This window comes from Aspergillus aculeatus (assembly GCF_001890905.1).
Source record: "Aspergillus aculeatus ATCC 16872 unplaced genomic scaffold ASPACscaffold_21, whole genome shotgun sequence".
Lineage (NCBI taxonomy): Eukaryota > Fungi > Ascomycota > Eurotiomycetes > Eurotiales > Aspergillaceae > Aspergillus > Aspergillus aculeatus.
Window position 1 is genome coordinate 138,028 of NW_017962996.1, and position 13,982 is coordinate 152,009.

Genomic DNA, 13,982 nt, shown 5'->3' on the forward strand with positions numbered 1-13,982 from the left:
CTTGAAGCTGTTGATCGATCCTCAGTCGTATTTCGTAATTCCTGCTCTGTTGGGGCTAGCGGGTCAAGGCTGGAACATTGGCATCACCAAGATGCAACTCAATTGGCACTGTGTATTTTTAGTTTTAGGTAGCGTATCCATCAGGACCCTAAGTCAAGTTCACATTAATCCACTGCCTGCATGGCCCATGCTGGTTGCTCAAGCTGCCAAGCAGAATGTTAAAACCATTGTGTTTCACCGTGGATGGTGGCCTGAGGCAGCAGGCCAGACAAGTCTACAAACATAACGTCAATGTAATCCGGGTTCACAGAAAGTCATGCCGTGGTTGTAGATCTTTGCATTATAGCGAGGCGTCTGACTCAACCTATATATAGAACCACGATCTGATCTCGGATGCCTGTGAAACCGAGGGATCAGCACAGGGCTGTGGTGAGAATATCGGTCGAAATGAAGTTTGGTAGCTACAGCACATATCCACCCTCAGAGATAAATAAATACTAAAAATTGTCAAGATATTAGTAGATGGACTTAACGTGCTGACTTACCTTTAGCATCTTTGTCCATGTCCCCAGCATCCAAAAATGCACATACCAGAATCACGTGGCCACCGAAGGTATATACACGTCGAGCAGAAGCGGCGCACTCGAACATAATGTAAGCCCAGCTTTTTTATATATTCTGCACAGAAGACACTGCTTATTATATCAACCTCATCACAACACGAGATAGTCGAACATATTTAAGTGACCTCTCAAATGAGTAACGTTAGTCCTTGATGAGTTTGCAGCGGAATGAATTTGAGGCACGTTCTTCTCTGACATTGTATGTCTATAGCACCTCTATACTAGGTCCAAGGATATGTTTCGAAGGATGAGACCAGGTCACCTCCAAAGTATCTCCACTCCCTCTAACATCCGAGCCCTTCAAAAAACCTCCCCACTCAAAATATCCTCCCTGCTCCCCCAAAAGAACAAGGGAATATGCTCCCGCGGCGCCTTAACAGTAACCACCTCCCCCCCAGCAAACGTCTCATTCGACCACCAATACGTCCACTTCCCCCTCTCCCCCGTATGAGGCAAATACACCTCCCACTCCGAGACATTCGGCTTCGTTACCGGGCTCACCAACAACCGTGGCCCGAACATATACGACTGGGTCGTGAAATTCGTATTGGCCGCCACCAGCCCACTCACCTTCTTATCCGTGTGCTCAAAATCCATATACAAGGGCCGCATAATACTCCTCCCCTCGGTACTAAACCGCTCAAACACAGTCGTCAAATAGCGCGCCAACTGATACCGCAACCTGATATACCCCGTAATAATCGGGGTATTCTCGGCGCCATACGACCACGGCTCGTTCGCGCACGTATACGCACTCCGCACACTACACGCGCGACTGCCATGGGTGCGCATGAACGGCAGGAAAGTCGCCCACGCGAACCACCGCATATACAGCTCGCGGAACTCGGGGGTATCGATGTCCCCGCTCCAGGCCACGGTCGGGTCGGCCTGGAACCCGCCAGCGTCGACGGTCCACCAGCCCCAGCCGGTGGCGGCGGCCGACAAGCCAGACGCAATCTGCGCGGCGAGCGTGTCCCAGACGGAGGTCGTGTCGCCGGACCAGATGATGCTGCAGAAGCGCTGCGAGCCAATGTACCCGCTGCGGCTGAGGGAGATGTGCGGGCAGGGGTCACGGGCCGAGGTGGCAGTGGCGTTGCGGTAGCCTTCGTCGATGGCCTGCTGGTGGGCCCATGGGTAAAGTTTCCCGACACCGCGCTGGGTGCCCGCGGCGTACAGGACGTCGGGCAGCGCGTAGGGGATCGATTGGATGTACGTGCTTTGGCCGTTGTTCTCGTAGGCTTCGCCCAGGGCGCCGCCGTCGGCTTGGTCGATCCAGAAGTTTTTGATGCCTTGCGTGTAGTAGTTGCGGTGCAGGGTGGACCACAGAAAATGGCGCGCGAGCGGGTTCGTCGCGTCGTAGTTGCGGATGTAGCTGCCGTTCCAGCTGTCGGTCGTGCCGGGCCCGGAGCGCGTCGCCGACAGGAACCCCTGCGCTTGCAGCGTGGCGTAGTTGAGCGAGTTGTCCGCCACGCTGGGCCACAGGCTGGCCATCAGCTCTGCGCCTGTGGCGTTGCGGACGACTGCAGCCATCTGGCTGACGTTCGGCCACAGCCGCGGGTCCAGCGCCCAGTCGCCTTGGTGCGCCCACGACTGGTAGTCGATCACGATCAGCGAGACGGGGATGTCGTGCGCCGCAAAGCTGCGCGCCAGCTGCTCGACCTCGCTCTGGTTCTCGTAGCGCAGCTTCGACTGGATGTATCCCAGGCTGAAGGCGGGTGGGGTCGGGGCCCGGCCGGTCAGCGCGGAGAGGCGGCGCTGGAGGGTGTCGTATTTGGACACGGAGGAGGTGTTGTTGTTGGCAGAATCGTCGTCAGCAGCGACAATCACGTAGTCGACGAGGGTGGTCGACTCGGCCACGAACTTGGTGCGCAGCGCCCCGAACTCCATCCGGCCCTCGGCGGGCATGTTCCACACAAAGGCGTAGCCCTTGTTGCTCATGAACACCGGGGTGGGGATGTAGGTGTTGAAGTTGACCAAGTCAATGACCGAGCCCTTCTTGTTGATGCGGTGGTCTTGCTGCGTGCCCGTGCCGTAGATCTGCTCGTCTGGCGTGGCGCTGAAGCTGAATTCCGCGCGGAACTCGGCCCCCGGGCCGGGCCACGTGTAGGTCCGTGGGTTTAGGGACTTGAGGGGAGCGTATTCGTTGGTGAGAAGCGTTTCGCTGCCGTCGGCGTTGAGACGCGAGAAAGACAGCCGGTAGCCCCCTTCGTTGCCGCCCCAGCCGGTCGTGCGGAGGAGGAGGTTGCCGTTGCGGAGGGTGAGGGGCGTTTCGCCGGTGGAGGTCTGGTCGTAGCTCATGCCGTGGGCGGTGCCGTTCTCGAAGCCCTCCAGTGGAGGATCATAGATGAAGCTGATCTCTTGGCCAGTGGGGGGGCGGAACGGCCAGGCGCGCACGCGGAAGCCATCGTAGCCGTAGGGCTGGATGAGGAGGGTCTCGAAGCCGTGCTGCAGGCGCAGGCCGGTGGAGTTGGGGTGGAAGTAGTCGGCCAGGCAGTGCCCGACCACGAGGAGTGTGAGGAGGAAGTACATGTTGTTGGATGTACTGTTCCTTGCGTGTATGGGAGTCAAGATACAAGAAGCGTATTTAAGCACGCTCAATCAATTTAGCCGATTAGCCTAAGACAGGAGGAAACCATCGTACGACGAGCAGAATCAAGGAGTATATGCGGACTCTGGTGCTAGCGGGAGGGGTAGTGTCGATCAGTGTCGATCAGGCAAGGGTCTTGACGGGGGCGGAGTTTGAGCGAGACTGAGGCGATTGCAGACATCTGAGCATACTGGGACCGTCGTATATAGGGCTTGCCTGTCAGGTGACTTGCCGGAGCATTGCTGGATCGCATCACATCAACTTTCAACAGATTCCTGATGTCGGAGATGCTCTGGTATAGTAGGTGATGGTCATCTGAAGTTGCAGTGGCCTCCGCCGGGATTTCACTCTTTCTTCTCGGTGGGCCTGTCGGGATGTTCCGTCCGTATGCAGCCTGACGTGGCCGTGCAGCTTCGAGCCGAGATTCCGGATGTGCAGCAGGCCGACCTGCCAAGCCCGAACAGGATGTGGCTGATTCTTCGGTTTGGAAAGAGATGCTACCGACAAGACTGTTGTCTGACAGAAGATGATTAGCCTCTTGCTAAGATTTATCCGAGAAGTGGTGTGTCTGGCGCAAGAGGCATTAACATTAGAGGCCCGGACAGCCATATCCCATTCCTACCTCGTTTCCTCTATCTTCCACACCTCTACTTGAGATGAAGCAATGAAACCTTCCCTATGCACAGAAGCTCAGTATGTCAACTCCAAAGCTATGAGTATCACAGCCCCCGTCAAGGGCCGTGTCTGGTTAATGTCTTGGGGTGATGTGCTACCACAAATTGGCCGGACCGGAGCCAAAACAACTGACCGGGTGCGGAGACCCCTCCAAAAAACCGACCTGATTGGCTCCCTCCCCGGACCGACGTCACAACCTCGGCCCTGCAGTCAGAAACCAACATTCACTGAAGACACAATATCGAAACGAATATTCCAACCAAAAGCTACAACTGACTCACATTACCCAAACCATTCACCCGCCCTGAACCCCGGGAAACCGTTCTCCCGGGACTCTTCATATAAACTGCCCCTCAATCACCGCCTGCCCCGCATCCACATCCCTCCTCTCCCACATACACAAACAACGATCATGACCAAGCCCACCCCCCCCAACCCCCTGGGCATCGCCACCCTCAGCCTCGGCAGCGCAGCCCACCACAGCCTCGAAACGCGCCTCCACGCCGCCGCCGCAGCAGGATACACACACATCGACCTCTTCGACGACGACTGGGCCCGCTACCTGAGCGCGCACCACTCCCCGGCCTTACCCCCACCCCCGACCCCCTGGACGTCCACACCGGAAACCCTCCGCATCGCCGCGCAGCTCGGCTCCCTCGCCGCCTCCCTCTCCCTCAAGATCGCCTGCACGCAGCCCTGCCGCGAAATCGAGGGGATCCTGGACCCCACCGCCCGGCGCGCCGCCCTGGACTCCGTCGCCGCCCGGTTCCCCTTCATGCGGGCCTTCGGCACGGATCTCGTGTTCATGTGCGCCAACATCCGCACCGACGCGGGCGTCACCTCCGACCTCGCCACGGTAGCCAAAGATCTCGCCGAGCTGGGCGATATGGCGCGCGCGTACGCGGAGGCTGACGGCGGGCCGATGCTGAAGATCGGGTACGAGGGGCTTAGCTGGGCGCGGAGGAATACCTGGGCTAGTTCGTGGGAGGCGGTGCAGGCGGCGGACCGGGAGAATGTCGGGTTGGTCGTGGACGCGTTCAATGTTCTGGCGGTGGAGTGGGCGGATCCGTATGCTGCCGATGGGTCGGGGAGGGTGCATGGGGATTTGGAGGTGGCGAGGCGGGTGTTGAGGGAGTCGATGCGGGCGTTGGTGAGGTGTGTGCCTGCGGAGAAAATCTTTTTCTTTCAGGTGGGCGATGCGGTGAGGGTTGGGTTGGAGGAGGTCAGGGCTTGGGATGTGCAGGGCGATACGCCCAGGCTTTTGCCTTGGTCCAGGGGGTATCGGTTGTTCCCTGGGGAGAAGGAGAGGGGCGCTTATTTGCCGGTGGAGGTGGTGGCTGCTGCTGTGTTGGAGACGGGGTATGAGGGCCCCGTGTCGTTGGAGGTGTTCAATCACTCGTTGAATGAGAAGGATGCCTCGGTGCCCACGGTGCATGCCGAGCGGGGGATGAAGGGGCTGCGGTGGTTGTTGGAGGCGGTGGCCAACGTGCCGGCTTTGGGGGATGCGACTCAATAGTGGAGAGGACGTGGATGTTAGGAGAAACCGCATTTACGCTGTACTGTGATGCTAGATTGTGAGATACTGAGTGAAGAATCAAGTCAGACTTTGGTGTCTTGTTCGATGTGTTCTACATCATCCCGCCTAGGGCTCGAATCATATGGCTGGAAAACGACGATTCATCGCGTATACTAGAGTATCATAAACAATAGCACAGCATCGAGTAGCATGAGCATAACATCAAACAGAGAGCATCCTGAACAACACCAAGACAGCAACGGTTAACCAGCCCAATCTATCTACCGCGTCATATCATTATCATCCTCCAACCTAACGCCAAAAATGCAACGCCAATAACCAAATCAACCAACCTCTCAGCAATCATCCTCCTCCACCACCAACCGCTTCTGCTCCGAGCACTGCTCGCTCTGCGGCGACGACGGCGATCCATACTCCTCGCTGAGCGCCCTCCGATACGTCACAATCGCAATATAATTGTGCAACGTTCCCAACAGCTGCAACACCACCGCTGTCCAGACCATCCCCTGGAACGTATTGCCCCCGACCGCTGAGATCCCCTTTTCGCTGCCGGTTTCACTGATCAAATCCACAAATTCCTTGGCGATGACACTTGCGATGGTCGCCGCAATGCCGAAGCTGAACACGCTGGTCTGCTTGTCATTAGACATGGTCTTAAACCATACCGCGATGAACGGCAGGGGCTTACCAGGAAAGCATAGAACTCCACACTAGTCGGGGGCGACTCCAGCTCGGTCCCCGTGCCGGGGTAGCGTGGAGGCTGGGAGGCGTAATCCGGGCGCGAGGCGCGGGCGGACGCAATCGTCCAGATACGGAGGGCAATAGCCACAATGGCAGCCACGGTTCCGAAGATCAGGAACAGCACCATCGTAGTATTAGTGGGCTTCAAGGCGTGGAAGTCGTCGGTGATACAGGAAGGCCAGCTGCCGGGCTGGAGGCCGGTCGGAGGGTTGCCCAGCGCTTGCTGGATGGCGTCGCCAGGATTGAACTCGAACAGGACACTGCGGTCCGAGCACTCGGTGATGCGGTCCTGGATGGTCGTGGTGTTCGTCTTCTCGTCGATCACGCAGGTTTCCTGGTAGCCGACGCAGTAGGACATGGGATAGATGGTGAAGAAGTCTGGGGCCCCGTCACCGCCGGCGCCGCTGGTGTACAGCTATAAGACGCTTAGTCAGTAGATTGGTTCCTCAGTGCTGGGGCTGTCCATTACACACCGTCAAAAGATTGCCCTGCGGGAGGAACTGGCGTTGGCTCCCGGAGAATAGACACAGAATCCCCAGGAGAAACGCGGTGAAAGAGCCGATGACCGGCAGGAGAGAGCGTAGGGAGCTCATGTTCAATATAGTCTTCGTTGAGTGTTGTTGGTGTCGAGATGTGTTGCCCGCTGAAACATCGGGGTTTGGTCGCCAAGCTTCCTCATGTGCACCGTCCCGGGGGATAAAAGTGAATCGCTGATACAGTTCAGAGCCATCGGAACTCTAAGGACTGGCGCAATATATGGCACTGTGATCCCGACCCATGTTCCTCCATCCGGCGCCGTCTGCGGTGCCCAGCCGCCTCGATTTCAGGAATGCTGGGCACGGCCCCAAACGGACGATCGCCGGCTCCCGAGAGGGATGGAGCTTGGTATGGGCCTAGTTGACCAGGTCTACTCCCTCGGGTTGCTCTTGGAGATCAGTGATCTCGGCGATTGAGGTACGAGTAAGAAGAGGACGCCAAAGCGGCCGTTGCGGTCACCAACATTGCTTGCAGCCACCATTCGACCGGCCAACTGACACATGACCAGGAGATCCGAGGTGGAATCATCTCTGCATGAATGCGAGCTTCTGTCTATCATTGCCAAAATCTCGTGACCAGGGCGCCACAGCAAGACCTCTCCGATGCAACCGTTTTCGTGGTGAATAGATGGCAACCCAATTCAGCTAGGTGAAGGTTGATCCCGCAACGCCGAAGCGGATCTGGTATCCGCCCCGATCCCATCCTCCCACCCTCCCTCTGGAATGTCCCTGGAAGGCAGGGGCCAGCGTACCACCACAACAAATGCATCTCACGTTGCACGGGGAATGCTGGTGCAGATGGTACCTGAGCGCGATCGTCTCTCTTCTCGTGATTGATGGCTCAAGACTCCGGTACTCAAAAGGGCGGATTTTGGTACTTGGTAGATTCGGACCGGCTCGGCGGTGAATCGGAGGTTCCTGGGAAATTGGTTCCTGGCATGGGGTTGCTGTGGGAACTGAAGTACTACTTCATACGTTCATGAAAGTCTTGTCTGTGGGGTAGGCAATGAGCAGTGAAATCTCCTTGTGAACCCCTGACACTGACGCTGAGAAACAGTCGCAAGGACGCCTTTGATCCTGCCATCGATCATATAGTATGTGAGACTTATAGAGGGCTGGAAGACTCTCGACCGGTACTCCGGCCCATATAACTAGGTTCCGTGGCCGCTCTCGACCCAGCGGAATGATTGTGTAGCCAAGCCAACCTGTGTAGCATACTCCCTTGTAACAGTGCTTGTTATCCGTGGGGAGCCGGCCACGCCTGGTCGCAATTGAATTCTAACGTCCTCTGTAGAGGTAGGTAGCTTTCGGGCTGACTGGGGAGTGTCTTGGGGAGGCAGGAATATTCCCGTCCATGAACAAACCCATTGTTTTTATAACACCGCAAGCACATGGTGTTCAATCGATTTCGGTCCGAGCTCAGCTGTAATAGCTCGCCACTGACTGAAGTTCCACGGAATGTGCGAAGGTCACATCCGTCAATAGAAGGGGTCCAGTTCTTGTTAATGGGCCGTGTTCTCTGTCTGCTCTAAGCTGGGGTCGCTGTGGGACGGGAAGAAGAATAAGAGTTTCAAATTCCTGAGGGATGCGAGGTTGGGAAGATCTCTAGAAGCCAGTCAAACGGGTCCTTTTTGCTTTCCCTCTGACTCGGTGACTTGGAGGATGGAGATGTAGTAAGCGTACTAGGACATTGTTTGCGGCGGTGGTAAAGAGTAAAGCGTTGCCTTCGGAACTACTGTTTTTGATTTACTTTCTCGTACCCCGCACCTCAAAATGGCACCTTTGCTGACGCTTGTATGTTGGCCTTCCGTTGAGGCATACTATTCTCTAGTCCAAGCCTGGGTTTCGCAGTCTCAAGAAATGGTATCAACGCCATGTCGTGAAGGATGAAATCTCTGCAGCTACTGTAGATCAAAGTATGATCCATTTCTTCATCTCCTGGAGAAGGAGAGATGGGCCTGAAGGTGTTGACCCCAATGATGGCCGGCGGTTAAAGTTCGAGAAGCAGCCCCTACATAGCAACGCCACATCTTGTCTGATAGGAGTGGCAAAGATAATAGTTGGTTTTCCGAACCGTACGAAGTCTAATCATTCGTTCTTCGATGTTGACGCACGTTCCAGTTCTTGCTGAGCTGATGCGCATCGTTGGCTTGTGATCGTATCTGGTGTGGCTGGAGTGGCAGTCCACTGCTGCACGAAAGTTCTATTAATCTGATTGAGTTTCACATTCTATCTACCCTATGCTTCCTTCAGCTGTTCCGCTGGCTCGACAAGCGGCGCCAGCTTACTCTTCCTTCGTAGACGTGGGCCGTACACGTAGAAGAGTACAGGAATCGGAATCATCACTACCGCAATGCACCCAAGCAAGGTACCAGCCCATTGGATGCCTAAATTATGGAACATCTGCTCCGTGAAGAGAGGGAAAACTGCCCCTACCATGGACCGCATCATGGTATTGGCTGCGAAAGCCGACGCAGCACTGCAAAGGGTTAGTGAATGCGTTCATGGAAAGCGAGCTCGGAAGTTTAGCTTACAATTGCAAATACGAGTCCAGCAGATAGTTGAATCCCTGCATGAAAATTGAAGTGATTCCAAATCCGACCATGACCCCGGCGGCCGTAGGAGCCATCCAGTGAATCGAACTGTTCCAGCCTGTCCAACCGAACCTGCATGATCTGTCAGCACGCGATGAACCATGACAAGACGACGATTCCTACCAGAACAAGCCCCCTGCAAATGCCACACCACCGACAATACATGGCAGCAACCGCCATTCGGGAACGGGTACGTTGTTGTTGGCCTTCAGCTTCCGAGTATACGACCCTTGCATGGATAAGACAAAAGCGCTGCCAGATATCTCTCCGAGAATCAGGCCAATGAAAGGTAAACCGGCCACCCCTCCAGTCATACCATAGGTGCCGGAAAACACAATCGGGTATGCCTCGAGCAAGGCATAGGCTAACCCATAAATGAAAGACATATACAAAGTGAGCAGGAAGGCAATCGGTTCGGTGAAGAGAATCAAGAACGGGCGGGCCAGATTCTTCGTCACCAACTCCTTCAGGTCGATTTCCAATTCAGCCTGGCGTGCGTGAATGCCCCAGTTCCGAGTTTGGCGTCTGAGGATAGCTGCCTTCTGCACTAGAATGACAGGGGCGTATGTCTCTTCACAGAAAACTATCATCAATACCAGACTGAAGAATCCGACGATAGCAGGCAAATAGAGGGTCCAACGCCAGCCGAGATAGCTCTCGGTAATAAAGCCACCGATAAAAGGTGCAGTAAATGGTCCTGTGAATACGGACATCGTGTACATGGCAATCGCAATCCCTCGTTGTTCATTGTTGAAGAGATCGGAAAGACTGGCAGGGACCAGGGCGATGACGCTGGCCGCACAGAATCCCGAGAAAAAGCGGGTCAGCATGATGGTTTGCGTATCTTTAGCCGTCGCGCAAGCGATGGTGAAGATGTCGAATCCAAACATGCCAATCATCAAGGGCCATCGCCGACCGAGTAATTCGGAGCACGGCGCCCATACAGTCGGGCCCGCAGAGAACCCCAATACGTAGAGAGTCGTGCCCAGAGCGGCAACTTCGGAACCAAAACCGAAGGCTCTCTCAACCTTTGAGGCCGCCGTTGCGAAAACCGCGCTGGCGAAAGCGGTGACCAAGGCACAGAAGGTCAATAGAGAAGCGATCATGACTCTAGGAAAGCATTAGCAGGTACAACCACACAGCAAATAAGACGTGCCGTACCTCCGCTTGAGGGGCCAATTCTGGGGGTGCATGGGGTCATCGGCGCCGTCAAACTCCACCACATACGCCTCCGAGTCCGGAAGGGCGGGCGGGTAGGGCTTTCCGGCACCCATGGGGAGCCATTGTTCACGCGGGGTACGACTACGATTAGATCCGACCGTGAGTTGTTGTTGCAGACGGTAGGTGTTGATTCGTTCCAGCTCAATGGTATCATGGTGGTCCGGGTACTCCGCCCGAGAATCGCGCCGGGAAGACCTGGCGAAATGGTCCGAGACCGAGGAGGCGTCCTCGGCCTCGAGGTCATACTTCTCGGCAGGAACTTGGCTCATGTTCACAGTTTAGATTCTGTGCCCGTGAGGAATTTCCGTATGGCGACGATGGCGAGAGTCGGGGAATCGAGAGGAACACTATGGCCCAATGGGGGCCCATGAATCATTTAAAGGAGCTAAGTCCTGGCGAGCTGACCGGTTTTTTCGTCTCTCTGCTCCTTCAAGAAATTTCCTCCCGGATGCCGATGCCGGTTGATGTGGGTCGGAGACGGGGGCCATTATTTCGAGATCCATAGCGCGTATCTTGCGAGTTCCGAGAGTGGCAATCCACCACTTATCACCAGTGTGCCAGGTGCGCTGAATGCGGGTAAAGCACGGCCGCGGAAGAAACGGAGTCATAGTCATTCGATGATCATTCGCTTGGATTTCACCATCGTCGAGTCGAGTGAGGCAAGTCAATGTGGCAGGCAGGCAACAGGTGTTAATTGTTAATTCCGCAGAGGTGAGCGACCACGGCTGCGAGTGGATCCAGACGGGAAGCACATCATCGGGTACTCGGCATCAGGCTGAGTTGAGGGAGTCTGGGGGGCCAGCCAGGAACCAGTCAGTATAGCACCAAATCAGAAGATAAGCAGACACACTCGGATCAAACATACACAGATCGATAGTCAGTACATGAGAAATCCACTCATTGGGGCAATGCATCACTGTGAAGCAGCTCGAAGGCCAGTAGCGCCGAGCCAGTCCACCTCCACAGCAACTGCACGTGGCTGAGCAGCCGGGAAGATTGCTAAGAAAGATATTCTCTTATCAATCAACTTGATTGCTTATTAGGGTCGTATAATCCGGAACAGAGTCAGAGAAGAAGATAAGAAGGACGTTGTGTTTGATCCGGAGAGCAGTAGAATATAATGGAGGAAGATGGGGAAAGAGGAGAAATCGGGTATGGAGGAAGCTGTAGCGGGAGTTGATCCGCTCCGGTCGGCGGAATGATTCCGTGGCCGCCTTTTCCACCTTCGGTTCTTTCAGGGACCAGAGCGCACAGACCAGCTGAGGCTGCTTCATGTATGAGTACATGTATTGCATCAGCCTGGAATCTTGAGAGATTGTGATCAATCTTTTGCTTTTATCCTGAGAAGGTTTAGCTTAGACAGTCCGCCCTTTGCACAGCTTAGTAGCATAACTGACCAGTCACAAAGCTATAAAGAGGCCCCCAGTCTTCCTTCGATCCCGACTTTGCCTCTCTGGTGCCACACCTCGCAGAAGATATCTTTATTATCACCGGCCCCTGGTGGATAGGCATAACCTGTCACAATGAGCGAGAATCGACTAAGACACAAGCTTGGGATAAGAGTAAGTTGGCTTCGGCCCGCAGGCAGATCCAACCCGTCTCTGTGTCGGCTTGTCGCAAACAAAGACCGAGAGGCTCTACACTCCATGTTATCTCTGTTCGAATAACTACTTTCCATCCCGGCATGGGAAACAAACTACACGGATAACCATCCGGAGCATCTGACATACTAAGTATAGCAAAACATATGGTACATAACAAACGCGATGTGCGATGATTAGATACGACATTACCCCGCGGGGAATTATCCCAGGAAAACGGATTCCGAGACACTCACGCTGTTCCACCTTGGCGGGAAATACTTCCACTTTGGTCCATCCCTCGTATTAAATCAGTCACCAGGTTTTACCAAGGTGGCATGCGGGGTCTGCATGACTTCATCCACAATTGCTTCGCTTCCAACCACCCCTCCAACCCGTCACGTTACTTATATATTATAACATTGTTACCCTCCCTGATACGCCAACAACCAGAGAGACGAAGAATTCCTTTCTGAAATCCATCCCCGCACAATGATTTCCGGCATTCATCACGTTAATATTCTCGTGCCAGATGGCACCCTCGACCAAGCCACCGAGTTCTACAGCGACACCCTCGGCCTAGAATCAGCCCCCGTTCCCGAGCTGCAGAAGGGGACCATCCTTTGGTGCGTCCCGATCTCTCAACACCTTAGTATACCGCGATCCATTTGCTTACCGGAAAAGGTTTAATCTTACCCCCGATGGAAGTCAACAAATCCACGTCAACCTGGGACCTAACCCCGAGCTCGACTCCCAGCGCCACGCCTGCCTGCGCGTCTCGTCGCTGGATGAGTTACAGATGCTGCAGAAACGCATCTTAGCGCATCATGAAAGCGGAGGTCCCGCGGCTCCGATGGATGTAGATCGGTTGGGAATGTGCTCGGGTCCCACGGGGGAGGAATATCCACGTCGGTTCTTTGCCCGAGACTTTGCGGGCAACCGACTCGAGTTTAGTGTTTAGACCCGTGTAGGGGGTGGGAAGTGGCTGTTGTGTTTTGCTTTCTTTTTCTCTCTTGTCCTTTCTCTTTCTCAGATTGAGCGTTTGCAAGTGCAGATTTTGTTAATTTTCTTTCTTTGGTTGTGCATCGCGTACTGGCTGTTTCCAGTCAATCTGCATTTCGGGGCCCTGCAGGACAGACCACGAGTCTATAGTTTGTGGGTGGTTTATCGGACTATGGCTGATTGTTCTGCGCGATGTGTGGAGAACATGGGGGCAACTGGACATGACATCATGTCCAAATTTGGGAAGAGGTGAGGTGAAGAATTAACGACCCATCCAAATGGGTAATTAAGTAGTGTAACCAAGTCAACATAAGTATAGATTCATTATTTGAGATGTGATGTTTTTCTCTTAAAGGCAGCAACCAAAGGCAGAATCCTGGAAGAGTGTCATCCATCCATCCCCTAAGTTGACCGCCTACCGGATGCAGCTCCGACTCCTGAAATGGATCTCCGCCAATTTCTCCATTGCCAAGGCTAAGGAAGGTACTCTCCGTGGCTGCCATCGCTTTCATTTACCCTTTTCTTCTGCTGTGCTTGCCTGCCTGTCCCTTCTCCTCCCCCACCCTAGCATCTTCTCTATTACTCTACTCCCTCTTTCTCCCTTCTTTATACCTGGCGAAGTCCAGTTACCTTCTCACTTCCCTCTTCAACCAAGCTTCCCTGTGGGACTTCGATTGCCTGGCTGTGCAGGGTATGTGAGAGGTGGTGGATGACCCTGCTTCTTTTCTGGTCGTTGCCGTTGTTGCTTTTGCTGCTGCTGCTGCTGCTGCTGCTGCTGTTGTTATTATTGTCGTTGGCGGCTCACCTCCGCATGAGGCTCGACACACTATCTTTACCAACAAGCTCCAGTAGGCGGTCGCGCCTCTCTCTCTCGGTTCCTGAGACG

The 13,982-nt window shown here is 54.8% G+C and overlaps 5 protein-coding genes across 5 annotated transcripts; 2 read left to right on the plus strand and 3 right to left on the minus strand.

Moving 5' to 3' along the window:
- Positions 1-882: 882 nt before the first annotated feature.
- On the minus strand, positions 883-3,179 carry ASPACDRAFT_127197 (uncharacterized protein). The gene has a single exon (XM_020197006.1). It carries the CDS (start codon positions 3,150-3,152, stop codon positions 924-926), a length of 2,229 nt encoding a protein of 742 aa, XP_020051571.1. The 5' UTR covers positions 3,153-3,179; the 3' UTR covers positions 883-923.
- An 896-nt stretch (positions 3,180-4,075) lies between these two features.
- On the plus strand, positions 4,076-5,490 carry ASPACDRAFT_1876569 (sugar phosphate isomerase/epimerase family protein). Its single transcript, XM_020198083.1, has one exon. The coding sequence runs from the start codon at positions 4,298-4,300 to the stop codon at positions 5,399-5,401; it is 1,104 nt and encodes a 367-aa protein (XP_020051572.1). The 5' UTR covers positions 4,076-4,297; the 3' UTR covers positions 5,402-5,490.
- A 186-nt stretch (positions 5,491-5,676) lies between these two features.
- Positions 5,677-7,191, minus strand: ASPACDRAFT_1860279 (uncharacterized protein). The gene is made up of 3 exons (XM_020197732.1): positions 6,637-7,191; positions 6,111-6,578; positions 5,677-6,054 (listed from the first exon to the last, which is right to left on the minus strand). Exons 1-3 carry the CDS (start codon positions 6,754-6,756, stop codon positions 5,758-5,760), a joined length of 885 nt encoding a protein of 294 aa, XP_020051573.1. The 5' UTR covers positions 6,757-7,191; the 3' UTR covers positions 5,677-5,757.
- A 1,681-nt stretch (positions 7,192-8,872) lies between these two features.
- ASPACDRAFT_82069 (MFS transporter) lies at positions 8,873-10,871 on the minus strand. Its single transcript, XM_020206022.1, has 4 exons — positions 10,455-10,871; positions 9,417-10,403; positions 9,234-9,365; positions 8,873-9,178 (listed from the first exon to the last, which is right to left on the minus strand). Exons 1-4 carry the CDS (start codon positions 10,781-10,783, stop codon positions 8,938-8,940), a joined length of 1,689 nt encoding a protein of 562 aa, XP_020051574.1. The 5' UTR covers positions 10,784-10,871; the 3' UTR covers positions 8,873-8,937.
- A 1,680-nt stretch (positions 10,872-12,551) lies between these two features.
- ASPACDRAFT_82074 (putative glyoxalase family protein) lies at positions 12,552-13,422 on the plus strand. Its single transcript, XM_020206023.1, has 2 exons — positions 12,552-12,720; positions 12,779-13,422. The coding sequence occupies exons 1-2, from the start codon at positions 12,587-12,589 to the stop codon at positions 13,053-13,055; spliced, it is 411 nt and encodes a 136-aa protein (XP_020051575.1). The 5' UTR covers positions 12,552-12,586; the 3' UTR covers positions 13,056-13,422.
- The last annotated feature ends 560 nt before the right edge of the window (positions 13,423-13,982 follow it).

Bases quoted from the DNA above. Each gene is read 5' to 3' on its own strand.
- ASPACDRAFT_127197 (XM_020197006.1), bottom strand. From the start codon at position 3,152: ATGTACTTCCTCCTCACACTCCTCGTGGTCGGGCACTGCCTGGCCGAC.
- ASPACDRAFT_1876569 (XM_020198083.1), top strand. From the start codon at position 4,298: ATGACCAAGCCCACCCCCCCCAACCCCCTGGGCATCGCCACCCTCAGC.
- ASPACDRAFT_1860279 (XM_020197732.1), bottom strand. From the start codon at position 6,756: ATGAGCTCCCTACGCTCTCTCCTGCCGGTCATCGGCTCTTTCACCGCG. The intron at 6,579-6,636 runs GTGTGTAATGGA...AGCGTCTTATAG, and splicing joins CGCAGGGCAATCTTTTGACG to CTGTACACCAGCGGCGCCGG. The intron at 6,055-6,110 runs GTAAGCCCCTGC...AATGACAAGCAG, and splicing joins TGGAGTTCTATGCTTTCCTG to ACCAGCGTGTTCAGCTTCGG.
- ASPACDRAFT_82069 (XM_020206022.1), bottom strand. From the start codon at position 10,783: ATGAGCCAAGTTCCTGCCGAGAAGTATGACCTCGAGGCCGAGGACGCC. The intron at 10,404-10,454 runs GTACGGCACGTC...ATGCTTTCCTAG, and splicing joins AATTGGCCCCTCAAGCGGAG to AGTCATGATCGCTTCTCTAT. The intron at 9,179-9,233 runs GTAAGCTAAACT...AACCCTTTGCAG, and splicing joins CTGGACTCGTATTTGCAATT to TGCTGCGTCGGCTTTCGCAG.
- ASPACDRAFT_82074 (XM_020206023.1), top strand. From the start codon at position 12,587: ATGATTTCCGGCATTCATCACGTTAATATTCTCGTGCCAGATGGCACC. The intron at 12,721-12,778 runs GTGCGTCCCGAT...TTACCGGAAAAG, and splicing joins CAGAAGGGGACCATCCTTTG to GTTTAATCTTACCCCCGATG.